Source organism: Typopeltis vanoorti, chromosome 5 (genome assembly GCF_054136105.1).
Source record: "Typopeltis vanoorti isolate ZY-2024b chromosome 5, IOZ_Tvanoo_1.0, whole genome shotgun sequence".
NCBI lineage: Eukaryota > Metazoa > Arthropoda > Arachnida > Uropygi > Thelyphonidae > Typopeltis > Typopeltis vanoorti.
Window position 1 is genome coordinate 70,938,202 of NC_143553.1, and position 16,351 is coordinate 70,954,552.

General features: G+C 35.3%; 1 protein-coding gene across 3 annotated transcripts in view; it reads left to right on the top strand.

Annotated features, from left to right (window-relative positions):
• LOC150106513 (cyclin-dependent kinase 17-like) overlaps positions 1–16,351 on the top strand; it is a 363,340-nt gene that overhangs the window by 172,426 nt on the left and 174,563 nt on the right. For all 3 annotated transcript variants that reach the window (XR_016548362.1, XM_090393169.1, XM_090393168.1), the window contains exons 11-12: positions 5,235–5,295; positions 13,449–13,508. Coding sequence is in view for 2 of the 3 variants with exons in the window: in XM_090393169.1 (XP_090249295.1) it covers positions 5,235–5,295; positions 13,449–13,508 (121 nt within the window). In the remaining variant the exon portion in view is untranslated. The remainder of the gene's footprint in view (positions 1–5,234; positions 5,296–13,448; positions 13,509–16,351) is intronic.

The window sequence follows — 16,351 nt, forward strand, 5'->3', positions numbered from 1 at the left end:
GACTACTTGTTGTTGAAGAACACATTAACAGGTAGGGATAAGGAAGTTATTACTTTTTGATACACCCACATCTGAATTACTGTGCTCAAGTCTGGTCTCCTGGGTTTCTTGGGGATGAGGAAGCAGTGGAGAAGATTTACAGGCGAGTGACCAAGATGGTGATTGCCTTCTGGAATGTTTCCCTGTGAGGATAGATTAAAGGTGTGTGTGGGGATTGCAGAAGTTAGTTGATAGGAGAAAAAGAGGGGTAGTTGAAATGTTTTAGCACTTGGCTAGAGGGGCCAAACAAGAGGTCATCCCTGGAAGTTGAATAAAGGTGTGGTTATTAAGGGTGTGAGGACTAGATTTTTTTCTTGGAGAGTTGTGAATGAGTAGAATGGGTGTTGCCAGAGTCAGTTGTGAGTGCTTTCTCTGTGAATGGATTCAAGGAGAGGTATGATAGATTGTGTGGATAGTTTGGGTTTACCATGATGAGTCTTTGGACTGCATGGAGGTGCCTGTACAATAAATAATAATAATATAAGTCATTAAAGGGGCTTTATATGATTGACTCCAGAAACGTTGTAATACATAGCAGGAAAGGAGAAAACAAGGAGACAACCCTGAGAATTGTATAAAAGTGTGATTAATAAGAGAATAGTTTTTTTGAGGCTGGTGAATCGGTTGTCAGAGGTGTTTGTGAGTGCTTCATGTGTGGTTAAGTTCATGGAGAGGTATGATAAGTATTGTGTGGACAATATTGAAAGTTTTTTTCACTTGATTATACTATAAATTAAAGATGCCAAGAAATTATATTTTTGGTTTAATACTATCCCAGCAAATAATGTTTGCATGTGAAGTATCTTCACGACTGGGCTACATTTATATAGAGGCTAATGACTTCATATCAATTGCCTTAGTATTCCATAATGCAAAACACACACCCTTTCAGACATGATAATCCTATGCACATTATGGCAAGGGTTCACTACCCAGACTGATTTTGACCTTTAAAATATATCAGAATGCAAATCTTTAAACAAAATAATAAGAAAACATGCAGGGAGGCCAAAGACTTGGCTTTATATGCCTAGAAATAAAACAAGAAATTCGAGGTACGCTAAAAAAATAAATAAACAAAATAAATTACAATATAAACAATGAGTTATTCATGGAACTTTTTTAACACAATTAATTATGGTAAAATGTTATCTGAGGCTGAAGAAATTAAGAACACATGGGTAGAATGCATTTCAGATCTCTTCTGAGATAAGGAGCAAGAAATAATATCAGAATTTAATGATCTTGAATATGATCCTCCAACATTGTTTGGTTATACTTGGATAAAGGATTAAACCAAGAATATACTTTCTTGACATTTTTAATTTATAGTATAACCAAGTGGGGAAAAAAAAACTTTCAACATCATTTCTAATCCACATTATTTTAGTAATGTTTGACACCTTTTGACTAATTGTATATGGTAAATAGGTAATTCTGCATTACTTCAATCTTGGTATGTCTTCTTAGTCTGGCTCCCACTGATGACATGTGATAATGTTTGTCTTTGGGTTTGTTTGCTTCCTGGAGAGTAGAGAGGCTCTACTTAGTGGCTGGTGTTTGCCTGTCATTCAGTGGAGCCAGTGCTGAATTCCTGTCCTGGAGTTATTCAGGTCAGGAGTGATGAGTTTAGTAATAGTGATCCTTTTGGGTCACTTATTGAGATTTAGAGGAATCTTGTAGATTACTCATAGTTTTTGGAGAGGTATTCCTGCACTTTAACATACCTCAGTAAAGATCAAAACTAATCTTGGTAGTGACCCTTCCCATAGCCTTATATACATCTGAAAGGGTGTGTGCTTATAGTGGGATACTAAGACAATTGATGTGAAATCATTACCTTCTATATACAAGTAGCCCATTTGTGAAAATACTTCACTCTCAAACTTTGTTTGCTTGGATGAAGGATTAAACCAAGAATATAATTTCTTTTCATCTTTAATTTTGTGTGGATAATGATTAGAGTGGATCTCCCATTATGCATCTATGACTCCATGATCATGCCCAAGAAATAATAATAATACACAAAAAAATACACATATATTATTCAAGAAAAATTGAAGTCTGAGAACAAGAACCAGATCTTGGAGATTCATTAGCAGACCCTGAAAAAAAAAAATTGACTGATTCAGCCAGGGAGGCCTTTGGTGTGGTCATCTGCAAGGACAGAAAAATCAACTCCACTGAGGAAGTTCACAAGGTAGTCAAGGAAAAGAAAAAAGCATATTGAAAGTTCCTGGCAAGTAAGTCAGCTCATGCGCTGAGAGAATACACTATATATAGAGATATATAGCATATTTTCTATTATAATCATTTTCTTTGGTAGGATGGTATCGAAGTAGTTGAGCTCTTGGTTTGTTTTATCTATATTAATGGAGATTCTGTAAGCTCTGTCATGTAGGAATGAATAGTGCCAGTTGACAATGGAATGTGGTGTGCAAGTCTTGTTGGTGTATGTTGGCTTCCTGTACACTGAGTGTGTTCTACTTGGATACTTCTACGAGTGTGTCTAAAAATGGTAATGACCCAATCTTTACCATTTTTTATTATGTGCATTACCTATTATAACCCGTTTTTTTAGTTTATTCATGTATTTCTCCTGATGATGTGAAATACAAGAATTTTCTCATAACTAGTAGAGTAGTCAATAAATTATTCTGTTCCATCTGCTTCTTTCATATTGAAGAATACCAGCAAAAACATTTCTAATATTCTCATCAGAAGTGTATTTCAGGAAGACCGATGTAAATACTGTATAGTTAATACTCATATTAGAGTATTACTATACAGTAATACTCTAATATGAGAGAGAGAGAGAGAGCATAAATAATTCTGATTCTGAAGAGTAAGAGAGATAAGAATGCCATAATATGCTTTTGTGTAGACTGTGAACAATTTGTTTTCACATCTTATAAGTTGACTAGAAAACAACATAAGAAAAGGACGGTCCATTTTGAAAATAATTCTTATCTAGTAATCTTCCAATTGTAAAAGAAGCATTATCTTTAATACTAGGATATAATGTATTGTACGAGAAAATGAGATTTTTTGAATGTTACTTTCTTTTCAGCATCTTTCCTTTATGAACAAACTAGATGTAGTGGTTTAATTTATTTCACTGGGGAAAGGCAAAACATTATAGAAACTTGACAACTTTACAAATTTTTATAATTCTCTTTGAAACAAATAACCTCCAAACTGCAGTAAGCATTGGAGGATGCGATTAGTTGATATCTACTATTTATGTTACAGACTTTACATATGCTGTAGCATACACTGCTTGGAAAAAAGTCAATGGACTCCATAATGTGAGGAACAAACAACCATGACATCCACCTTAATAAGATGTAAGACCTTCTTTTGCTGCGATGACTGCAGCAATCCTATGGGGCATACTTTCCACAAGTGTACAATGGGAGTCAATGGCAATTTTGGACCATTTTTCTTGTTGGCATGTAATCAGGTCTTGGACTGTTGTGGGGTGGAGATCCCTTAACCTCACCTGATACTCCAGTTGATTCCACAGATGTTCAGTAGGGTTGAGATCAGCTCTGAGGCCAGTCAAGTGTAGTGACGTTCATGTCCACAAACCATTCAGTTACAGCAGCAGCAGCCTTATGACATAATATATTGTCTTGCTGAAAGAGACAATGGTCAGTTTCATAGAAATGCTACAAAGTAGGAAGCATTGCATTGTCCAGAATATTCAATGTTCATGACACAACAAAGAGAGGTTTGGGGCCAAACCAGGAAAAATAGGACCATACCATCATACTGCCACCTCTGAATTTCATCATTATCAGCAGCCATTGTCGATACACTGCTGGATGAAGGTCTTTCCAAGATAACTTCCAAGACTGTCTGTCCATAGCTCTCCTTTCCCATGTCACTCCTGCAAATCTGATGATATCATCAAGCCACCGTGAATTAGGTCGGCATCGTGGTTGTTTTTCCTCTGGTTTAATTCAATCCAGTACTTCTTTTGTCCATCGTTGATCTTGTCTTCGAGCAATATGCCTAGCCCATTCCCATTTCAGATGTTTCACACTTCCTATGATATCAGACACTTTGGTTTGATTTCTTATCCACATATTCCTTTTGTGATCCAGTCTTGTGATACCAAGCATACTTCTTTCCATACTAAATTGTGTTGTTCTTAATTTTTGAATTTCCTTTACATTTAGTGTCCATGTTTCACAACCATATGTCAATACAGGAAGAATACATTGGTTAAAAACTTTTATTTTCAGGCATAATGGTAGTTGGCTTTTGAACATTGAATGTAATCTTCCAAATGCTTTCCACCCAAGCATCATGTATCTTTTAATTTTGTCCATGATATTTCATTCCATTGATATCTGTTGTCCTAAGTATATGTAATGATCTACTTGTTTAATTTCATCATTATTAATTTTTATTATTTCTGGTTGGACATAGCTATTAAACATAACTTGGGCCTGCTTTAAGTTTATCTTTAGGGTAGCTGTTTTGCTAGTAATTTGGAGTTCTTGGATTATGAGGCTGTAATTCATGAGCAGTTGAAGTAAATATAACTGTGTTATCTGCAAAGTGTAAATGGCTTAAATATCTTCCATTTATCTTCAGACCTTTCTTTTCCCAATCAAGAAATTTGAACATTTCTTCTAGGCATGCTGTACACAATTTTGGAGATATTGTGTCACCCTCTCTCTGTGTTTCCACAGTAGAGATTTTTCCATTGAAATGAATTGCTGCTGTGGTATTGGTGTATGCTGATTTGATGGTCCTGACGTATGACTCCTCCACTTGTTGGTTTCTAATGCTTTAAGTATTGCACAAGTTTTTACTGCATCAAAAGCTTTCTCATAATCAATAAAACCAAGACATAATGATAACTGATATTCATTACACTGTTCGGTAATCTGTTGTACAACTTGAATATGGTCCATGTACTAAAGCCACTTTGAAAGCCTGCCTTTTCTTTTGGTTGTGCTTGGTCCAGAGTCGTACAGAGGCCTATGAGCTAAGACTTTTGTAAACCCTTGAGTATTTTGTCAATATTATTCTGAATTTTGTATTGCTATATGTTCTCGTTTGTTTGTTTTTTTTTAATTAAATATTCCAAATATATAAGGGTCATGAGCCAGCAAGCTTCATAATTTTCTTAATAAAGTGCATAAAATTTTTAAATTCATTTAATTTCATCTCACTTTCAGGTCTTGCAAGAGCAAAGTCAGTGCCAACCAAAACATATTCCAATGAAGTTGTAACTTTATGGTAAGTTTGTAATATTAGTTTTACAGTATTTTACATTTGTCAAAAAATGGCAAGCATCTAGTATGAACAACCACACTCATGTAAACCAACCTTAGCTTATATTAATTCTAAACATATAGGAGAGAACATTTTTACATTTTAAATCAGATAAATAGCAATTTTTCACTGAATTTTGAAAGTGAATTTAGGTAAAAACATGTAACTGATCTTCCATTGCAGAAATTAAGTAAAATCATATATAAAAAAAAACAAATTTAAAAGAATCCCTTGATTACATGTTCTAAATGAAACTATATAAAATGATGTCAGAAATAAAATTGTTTTGAATATGCTATGAAATTCTGAAGAGCAAAAAAAGTAATATAAAAGAAATACAAGAGACAGAAGGCAACGTAATGGCAATCCGACTGCCATTTTTATCAATATCATTATTACAAAGATAATGAATGCATGCATTCTCTAGAAATATTATTATCATCATCATCAAATTGCTGCCATGTACCTTCAAGGTTGTACAGGATATGATAGTACTATATGAAAAATTTACATCATTACTAACTTCCTATCTACAATTTTCCTCCAAATCAGTCTGTTACCTGTCAGGACAACATTATCAGATCTTATATTTCTATCTTCTAAGGCACTTTTTACCGTATCAATCCACCAATATTTTGGTCTTCCTCTGGGTCTTTTTCCTGCCAACCTGGCAGAGAACACTTGTTTTGCTAATCTTTCCTCTCCCATTCTGGTGACGCTACCACCTGCAATTAACTCTGCTAACGCATTCCTGGATGCTGACAATGTCAAGTTCTTTCCTAATATCCTCGTTTTTAATATGATATTGCCATTGATGTCATCTTTTCACACCTATAATCTTTCTCAGGAATCTCAGATCCATAAGTTAAAATTGGTTTGAACACTGTCTTGTATACAGCTAATTTAGTGTTTTAACTAATTTCTCTTTTATTCCATAAAAATTTATTCAGCTTTGTTGATTCTGTTGTCTATTTCCATATTTAACTTACCATCTTCACTACAAATCGTGTCCAAGTAGCTGAAATGTTTTACTTGTTGATCGCTTTCCTCTGAATACTCACCACCACCACTTCCCCATCCCCATGAGACTATACCTGAGCACAGTAATCCAGATGTGGGTGTATCAAGGCCTTATAAAGAGGAATAACAACTTTCTTATCACTACTAGTTAGTGTGTTGTGTTCTTCAATAACCAAGTAATTTTATGAGCTACCTTAGCAATATTTCATCTAAACTTCAACTTTCTATCACCTTCCCTAAATCTCTAAGGGTGGTGACAGAATTTCCTGGAGTAAACTACCATCAGTGTAGTACACAGCTTGTAATCGATTTATCCCAAAATGCATAATTTGACATTTTCCTCATATTAAACTGACATCCATTATCTTTTTGCATAGTGATAGCCTATTTAAATCATCATGCATGTTCTCCACATCATCTTGATTGATTATTACTGTACTTAATTTTGCACATCCTCAGTAGACAACTGAATATTTCCTTTCAGATTATTTCCTATATCATTTATGTAAAAAATAAATAGTAGGGTCCTAGAATGGAACGTTAACACACTACTTATCACCTTCTTTCCCCTGGATTCTGCTCCTCCATATGCCACTTTTGGATATCTGTCCAACAGCCACTCTCTTATCCACATAAAGAGGATGGCTGCTGTGAATTACCTTTGCAAAATCCAGCAGAATCATCTTGTAACCATATCCTTTATCCAACTAAGCTGTCACTCTATTATAAAAAATTAGTGGTAGATTACTAAGGTGTGAACCGACCCTTCATAAAGCCATGTTGCCCCTCATAGAGTATCATAACTTATTCACCTATTCTTGAACTCCCTTTTACCACCGCTCCTGAAATTCTGATTGTTCTATAATTTGCTACTGCTGTCTTAGAACTTCCCTTATGCAAAGGAATTATTTTTCCTTTCCAATCCTTTGGAACTCTGCCAGAACTGAGAATTAAATTAAAGAGCCCATCAGAGGCATTGCCAGTCCCCTTGCACATTCTTGCATAATGTGAGCTGATATACCATCTAATTCCACAATTGTATTTACATTAAGATTCTGCAATATCCTAAGAACATGCAATACATCCACACCAGTCTCTGTCACATATGTCACAGCATTATCCTCGCTTGGATAATATATCCTTGCACTCACTAACTGAACTATTTTATCTGCTTTTGTCACCTTTTGAATTTCCATTGGCCTGCTCTGCTAGTTTCTTCTCGTAATACCCTCCACAACAATTTTTTGTAGTTCATGCTTAATGATACTACTCATCCACCTAACTCCTACTCTGATTTACCCTTCTTACCTTAGGTATACAATTTATTATTGCTTCCACTAGATGCCCCTTAACTTGGTATGCTGAGAGTTAATCGAATGCAATTCATCGAACGACAATTTATCGAAAAAGCAATTCACCGATCAGCAGTTAATCGTAAGCACAATTGATCGAAATAAAACAATTCATCGAAAATACAGTTCACCGAAAAATGAATTATAAGGCATGTGGGGTGAAGATGTGTGTGCAATTTTTTTTTTTTTTTTTTTTTGTTTTGAATTGTTTTTAGAGGGATATATCTTTCGTGTCACTAATATATGGGTAAACTACTGTTTATCCGACTTCGTTCGGAAAGCGATTTTTTTGCGGGGCATACTGGTCGCAGTGAATGATATCCACTGAGGCAGATATAGTTGAGATATTAAATGAACATTTCATAAAGGTATTTCTTATGAAAGAATTCATTGAAAAATTTTCAGTGAATTGTTTTTTTTTTCGATGAATTGCCATTCGTTAAATTGTCGTTCAATGAATTGCTTATTCGGTGAATTGCATTCGATGAATTGTCTTTCAATTAACTGTTTTTAAGATGAATTTTCCTGTAACCCCTTAACTCACCTCCATGCACTACTATCCTTCCCTTGCTGGACTTTATGCCATGGCACAGTATCACGCTTCCTTCTACATTTCATAATCACTTGTATTCCTCATATATTCCTTCTTAACAGAATCTTCCAAGTCATGACCGCTTGGTTACTTTCCTCATTCAGAGAGAGTGTAGCCACCTTGGTTATGGATAGCTCTTTTGATCCTATTACCAGGACCAGACTCACACCCCCTAGTCCCCTCCATCATACGCTGCCTCAAGTAATTATCTCTCAGCAGGTGTATAAATTCCATTTTTTTCCTATCAGGTGATCTCTCTCTTCCTTGCAATTCATATCTCCATCCCCATAGTTGAAGGCAACCCCCATAATGATCACCCAGCCTGTACTCATTGTAATAATTTGTTGAGGCATGTCTTCCAGATATTCCGTGGAACCCCCCGACCTCTAATAACAACCACCCATATATTTTGTCTTATTGACCTTGATCTCACACCAGACTGCTTCAAATGAACAGCTACCCTCCTACCTATCTCCTATTCTTTTTGGCTGCAGTTCATTTTCTATCATCAGCAGTACTCCTCGCCATCCTATCTTCTCTATCCTCCCAGAAAATAACTATATCATCTGCTGTTAGCCAGGTCTCACTAATGCCTATAACCTTTGGCAAGATTGCACTGACTAATGCCAAAAACTTTTCTCTCTTGTTCTGATACTCCTAGCATTCATCATCATCATCATGATCAAATTCCTGCCATGTACCCTCAAGGGGTGTACAGGATATGATAGTATTACATGAAAAAAATTACATCATTACTAACTTCCTATCTACAATTTTCCTCCAAATCAGTCTGTTACTTGTCAAGACTCCAACATTATCAGATCTTATATTTCTATCGTCTAAGGCACTCAGTACCGTATCAATCCACCTATATCTTGGTCTCCTTCTGGGTCGTTTTCCTGCCAACCTGGCAGAGAACACTTGTTTTGCTAATCTTTCTTCGCCCATTCTGTTTAAATGACCATACCACCTGAGATTAGCTCTGCTAACGCATTCCTGGATGCTGACAATGTCAAGTTCTTTCCTATATCCTCATTTTTAATATGATGTTACCATTGATTGTATTGCTTGATATAATGCCCCATTGACACCATATAACTGCAGCGTATTGAATAGCTCTCTCTTGGCGCCTTGTCATATGCCTTTTCCAAATTGACAAAACTTAAATACAGATCTTTGTTATATTCCCATGCTTTCTCAACTATTTGTCGTAAAGTGAAGATCTGATCCTGAGACTCTATTTGGCCTGAGTCCAGCTTGTTCTTCACCAAGCTTTTCTTCCACAATTCTTCTCAAGTATACTTGCATAGATCTTGCCAGGAACACTCAGTAGGGAAATACCTCTGTAATTCTCACATGAAGTTTTATTTCCCTTTTTATGTATGGGTACTATGAGAGCTCTACTCCAATCATCGGGAATTCGTCCCTCTGTCCAGGCTTTCTGAACTATGCAGTGCAGCCACTGTAAGACTCTTATACCACCATACTTCAGCATTTCTGGTCGAATATCATCTACTCCTGCTGCCTTTCCACATTTCAAGCCTTTGATGGCTTTTTCTACTTCCAGTATGGATATGTATTCCTGACTGCATGCCTGGTCAGTGTTTTTTACCACTGTGCTGTCATCACTGCTAAATACTGCTAAATGCCTCAATACTTCAAGGATATCTTTTTCTACCGTTTTGATGTCACCTTTATCATCTCTAACTCCTTTTACAGCACTCTTTCCTCCATTCCTAAGCTTCTTCAACAACCTCCAGAATATTTTGCCACCTTCTTGATATTTATTTTCTATATTCTTGCCAAAGTCCTCCCACGACTTTTGTTTAGCTAGTTTTACACAGTGTTTAGCATTCTTGCATTTGTCTCTATATTCGCTAAGAGCACAAGCCAACTTATTTGACAGGAACTTTTGATATGCTTTCTTCTTTTCCTTCACTGCCTCTTTAACTTCCTGTGTCCGCCAGCGAGTTCTGATTTTTTTTATCCTTGCAGACAACCTCACCATATGCCTCTCTGGCAGAATCAGTCAATGTTTTCTTTAGAGTTTGCCACTGAATCTCCAAGGTTTGGTTCCTGTTCTCAAACTCTTTCATTTTTTCTTAGCATTAGAATACACAAACTACAGTATCCCTTTATGCTCTCAATGACCTTTTCTTCCTGAATCGACTACCCTATTGAATATATTTTGCTTGAGAATCTAAATTCTTCACCTCTTGGTCATTTTCACACTCACTCACCTCATTGGTGCTCACACACTAATTGCTTAACTTTTCTTGAATGTATGCTTCAGCATGCTTAGTGAACAAAGCTCTCTTTAGGTACCTAACACCAAAAACCATTTAGGTGCAGTCTGTCAGCATTATAGAAATCCTTATTTCCATCAAACTCAGACCATAGGTCCATCATCATTCTGCACAACCTGCTTATTGATATGTTTGCTATCATCACCATCCTCCTCAATTTGCCTGTGCTGTATCATGGCAGAAGACTTAAAATTTTCACCTTTTTGCCCTTCATTTTTCTTCATTCAACAACTCCTTCACATCCTCCCTCTAGAATACTTTTCACCTCTTAGATTATTGGTGCCAACCAAGACAATTAGTTCTTTTGCCTGCCTTTCTGCATCTGTATGGCATAACTAGTATCATTAATTTTTGTGCTAGGGAAACATGATTTTGTTATGCTTTCATTAAGTACTCCTCTGATCATAGTCTCCATATATAAATTTCTCCTTACCTTGTTTTTCTCATTTGTTCACGTGATCTCGATTCTTACCTTGAACCACATGCCTCTTTTCTTCTCAGCCCTGCTAATCTATTGCCACTTCAACTTTTTGATTTCATGCTTTGCCCTGTGAAGGATCGCATATAAGTGTCCTATTTCCTTATTTAGTTAAATTTTGTTCTCCTGTATTTCCATCAATGCACATTCAACATTAATTCCAACATTAACATTTTCCATTCTACTGTCAATACTGTCTACTCTACTCTAATAACATTTGCTTCGTTATTGCCACCCAACTGGTACTCACAATCAAAACACTTAATACAAAATCACTCACCAGTTTTACTCTTCCATAAATCCTTTAATTTTTGTGATGAAGACATCTCTCACACACTGCACTGTACAAAGTCATGTAAATTCACATCATCCAACAATGCTATCTTTGTTATTCCTTGCTTTCTAAACAATCATTAACCTGCTCTTATGAAAGATGTTTATAGAGACTACTGCAAAAAACACTCCTACTAATAAATGGGCTATTAACATTTATGGTTGCCCAATGCCTGGTGTTGAGACTAGTGTGTTAGCTAAAGGCCATGATTTTGTTGTTATACCCAAATCCATTTTGTATCTTGATTTGTTGCCTAATGTCAAACACAATCTATTGACTTTCAAGTGAAGATGATACTAAAATACACTTTTAAGTTGCTGCTTCACTCTTTAGAAGCAAATTACCTCCATAATTTATCTAGTATCGAATATACTATGAATCATTTATCTAGTATTGAATATACTATGGACACCACTTTCATTAAAACAAAAGGTGCATATATCTTTTTCAAAAGCAGGTAAAGGAAAAGCTGTAGTATTAATGGATAAGGCTGCTATCAGAGGAAGATAGACTGCCTTTTGGAATTGGATGGAATTTAATGGTTACAACCCTTTTCAAATCCAGCAGATAATTCACTCCTATGTTCTAATACCTAAGAATTCTTCAACAGACTGCATGATTCAAATCCCTTATGTTTCTAGTATCTCTAAACTTATTTGCAGAATTCTGAAGAAGTATCACTTGATTCCCACATTTTTCTATCAACAAAATTTCTCATCTGTTGTCATCTATAAAAAAACAAACTGTCACCTCTGAAAGTTTTTAGCTGGTGTTTACTAGATCCCTTATGAATGTAACTTGACATTGCACAGATGGGCTGTTATGTGGATAAAAAAATTAATGAACATCGTTACTACATTGAATAAGTGAAACCTCAAAAGTCTGGTCTGGCATAACATAGTATTGACACTAGACACAGTATCCTGTGGGATGATGCTTGTCTTCTCCATAGAAGCAGTTTTAAATATATGTGAGTTTTTAAAGAAAGTTGTGAAGCATTTTACATCAGCCTAACCTGAATTGGAACGATTATCTCTTCTCCCAAAAGTTTTAAGAGATTCTCATTTTATGTAAACATCAGAAATAGTTTTAATATTATTTATCAATGTTATTATTAATTTGTACCTCGTGGCAACTGCTTTTTAATAGGTAAACTGATTGTTGCATGTACCTTGTATTCCTGTTCTTTGATTTGCTTGGTGTTTCTGCAAACTGATGATGTACTGTTATTTTCAGTATGAAATATTTCTGTACTTTCATTAAAGTTCAATACTTTGTTTATCATGTAGTTTTATTGTTTATAGTTATGCCACAGGTACCTTTAAAGATTACTTTGAAATATTTTTTAATTGCCAGCCAGCAAAATTTGAAACTCTGCAGTGCATGTGGAGAGAAGTAAATTAAGAACCCGTTAAAGTGCTCTAGAAGAGGGAATGAGCATCCAACAGACTAAAGCTTGGTGTGAGATAAGATCAAGAGGCCACAGTTGGATAACTGTAGCTTCTTGAACTTATGCTACTACTTTCTTGGATAATTTTTTTTTCTTAGAATTTGGAAAGCAGCCCCCTCCTCCAAATTCACAGTAGCCAATCTTGCGCTATAACTGACTATTTTTTGTGGTCCTTATATGATCATTATGGTGAGCGTCTAGTGTAATAGACTAATTTGGAAACAATTGTTAGTAATAACAAAATCTTAATTCTGTTATACTATCATACACTTCACTCTTTGATAAGGGTATGCTCTACTCCTGGGCATTGTTATCTAAGGAAATTCTTGAGATATTACTAACAGTTATTGTTTCTTTATTACTGTATTATTCTTTATCTCAGCTCGCAGTTTAGTGTAAGCTGTGATAAAGAAACAATGAAAGTAATGTCAGATATATGCACATTGCTTGGAGAATAAATATATGAATAATTTCATTCATAGCAATTTTTTTTTTTTAAATATGAATTTTAATTTTAATTTTCCAAAAGAATACAATCTGTATTCTTTTGGAAAAAACAAACTTTTTTTTAAAATCTCCTTTTAGGTACAGGCCACCAGATGTTCTTTTGGGTTCCACAGCATACACTACCTCTATAGATATGTGGTAGGTTCTTGAATTTTGTTTTACAATTTGACTATAAAATATTTTTTTAAATTATATTTTATTTATTTATTTACTTTTTTTTGTCCTATTGTCACACTTGTGGTCAGTTTTTGATAACAATTTCTCTTTTTTAGTTGATATAAGAAATTTACTTTGAAATAGTATGTGTGACTATGTGATCAAAATCAGACACTAGTCACACCTCACTGAATGTTTATCATCTCTGTAGTGTGAGTTCACTTTAATTTAACTGGTAGGTAGAAGGCTACGGAGAGCCTCTATAGCTCAGTCGGTATAGACGAAGCCCTTTGGTCAGAAAGACCTGGGCTCGATTCCTCTCAATGACGTGAGGAACCTTTATCTGGTCTCTTTCGACTAAAGGTGAGTTAGCCAGTCTCATATAGAGGTAGAGGGTTTTTTCATCCGGAAACTCGGGTTTTGCATCCCTCAGAACAGGCAAACCGGCCCCGTGTACACACACACGGCTAAAGTCATGAATACTTATGGTAATATGTGGAAGAGATAGGGTCCTCATCACATGTCATTATGCCCATAGTTAAACACGAGTAACATTATGGTAGTCAACCTTCTAGATAGGAGACTGCACATGAATGGAATGGAGGTAGAAAACTGAAACATGTTACAAAGATTAAAATTTTGAACACAGAAAATAACAGTTGTGATAAAAAGAATCCCATTAAACATGTATTCAAATACTAATGAATATCTGGATTTAAATAACATTTTAAAAAGTTTGCCTCTATGCAAAAAAAAAGTTACAGTTATGTAAGTCGCTGATCAAGCCAGAATTGGATTAGCCCTCGGCTTTATATCACTGAGGTTTTAATGAATATACAGAGAATCAGAGGTGTTCAAAGAAGAGTCACTAATTGTATAGAATGCTAGTTTTCATAATTTCTTGATTAGTTATAGTTTTCTATATGATCTAAGAGGAGATGGAGATGAGATTTAATTGAAGATGATATGTATGTTCATGACTTTTATAAGATAGTGAGAGAGTTTTCCCTTGGCTTAACCATGCTATACTAGAGGACATAATAATAAAAGATAGTGAAAAGAGAGAAAAGCATACAAAGTCTCTTTTTTCTCTCTTAGGTTTGAAAATATGTCAAAGAATTTTAATTATTAGGGCTGAATAATTAAAATTATTAATTTGTATACCTAAGGTAAGGAGGGTAAATCAAGAGGTTCTAAGACTGCAGGTAGTAGTTAGATGGATGAGTAGTATCATTAAGCATGAGCTGTAAAAATAAGTTTTGGATGGTATATAAGGAGAAAGGTGACCAGTAAGTTCATGAACAGTACAAGGGTCAGGCAAGAAAGGCAACCAGCATGGTAAGGCAGTCAAGATCAGATTACAAGGAGAAACTAGCTGAGTATGCTGAAGAAAATCTCAAAGAGTTTTTTCATTATGTGGCAAGTATGAGGAAGAATAATCCTAATGAGTGCTGATGGTGACAAAGTGACAGAAGCAGATAAAACATTTGTTACTACATTACTTAACTGTTAATGCTGACATGTGACAGACTGGTATGGGAACAGAGATTCTTAGGATATTGCAGAATCTCACTGTAAATACAACTGTGTGATTAGATATTAGCTCACATTTTGTGAGAATGTACAAGGGAACTGGCAATGCCTCTGACTAGGCTCTTTAATTTAGGTCTCAGTCCTGGTAGAGTTTCATGGGATTGGAAAGATGGCAAAATTACTGTGCATAAAGGAGATTCTAAGACTGCAGTAGCAAATTATCACTCAATCTGTGTCTCAGTAGTTGTGTTAAAAGTACTGGAAAAATTGGTTAAAAAGAATTCAAGAATGGGTGGATAAGAATACTGTATGAGGGACAACATGGCTTTTTGAAGGTTCGATCATGCCTAATAATCTGCTAACTTTGTATAATAGAGTGATAGCTAAGTTGAAAAATGGCTACAACATGATTCTGCTGGATTTTGCAGACATTTGACACAATACCACATGCAAATGCATGTGGTATTCTGCCAAATGTTATGCAAATTAGTACAAATGGGGATGGATACAACACTGGTTATATGGATAAGAGGGTGGCTGCTGGACAGATATCAAAAAGTTGTATATGGAGGAGCAGAATATAGGAGAATGCAGGTGACAGTTGATATGCCCCAAGGTTCCATGCTAAGTTGTACATAAATGATATAGGAAATATCATTTCAGACTAATAAATATTAGTCTGAAATGAATATTCAATTATTTGCTAATGATGCAAAATTAGATAAAGTAATAGTTAATCAAGATAATGCAGAGTGCTTACAGGATGATTTGAATAGGTTAGCACCATTGATAATCGGTGTTAGTTTAATGTGGAGAAATGTAAATTTATGAATTTTGAGATAAATTGATTACATGTGTGTAACATGTTGATGGAATTGTACTCCAGGAAATAGGTGAAACTAGGGATTTAGGGGTTGTGATAGACAGAGAGGTGACATTTGGAATGCATACGACTAAGGTAGCCCATAAGAATTACTTAGCTATTGAAGAACACACTAACAAGTAGAGATAAGGAAGTTGTTATTCCTCTTTATAAGGCCTTGATACATCCACATTTGGTCTCCTGGGTTTCTTCGGAGTGAGGAAGTGGTGAAGAGGATTTAGAAACATTGTGATAAGTGGTCTTTGGAATGTTCCCTATGAGAGCAAATTGAGGATATGTGGTTTGCAGAAGTTGATTGATTGGTGAAAAAATAAGGGATATGATAGAAACATTTAAGTTACTTAAAGGGTTTTATAGGATTAATGTAGGGAAAATGTTTCAGCACTTGGATAAAGGGTTCAGAACAAGG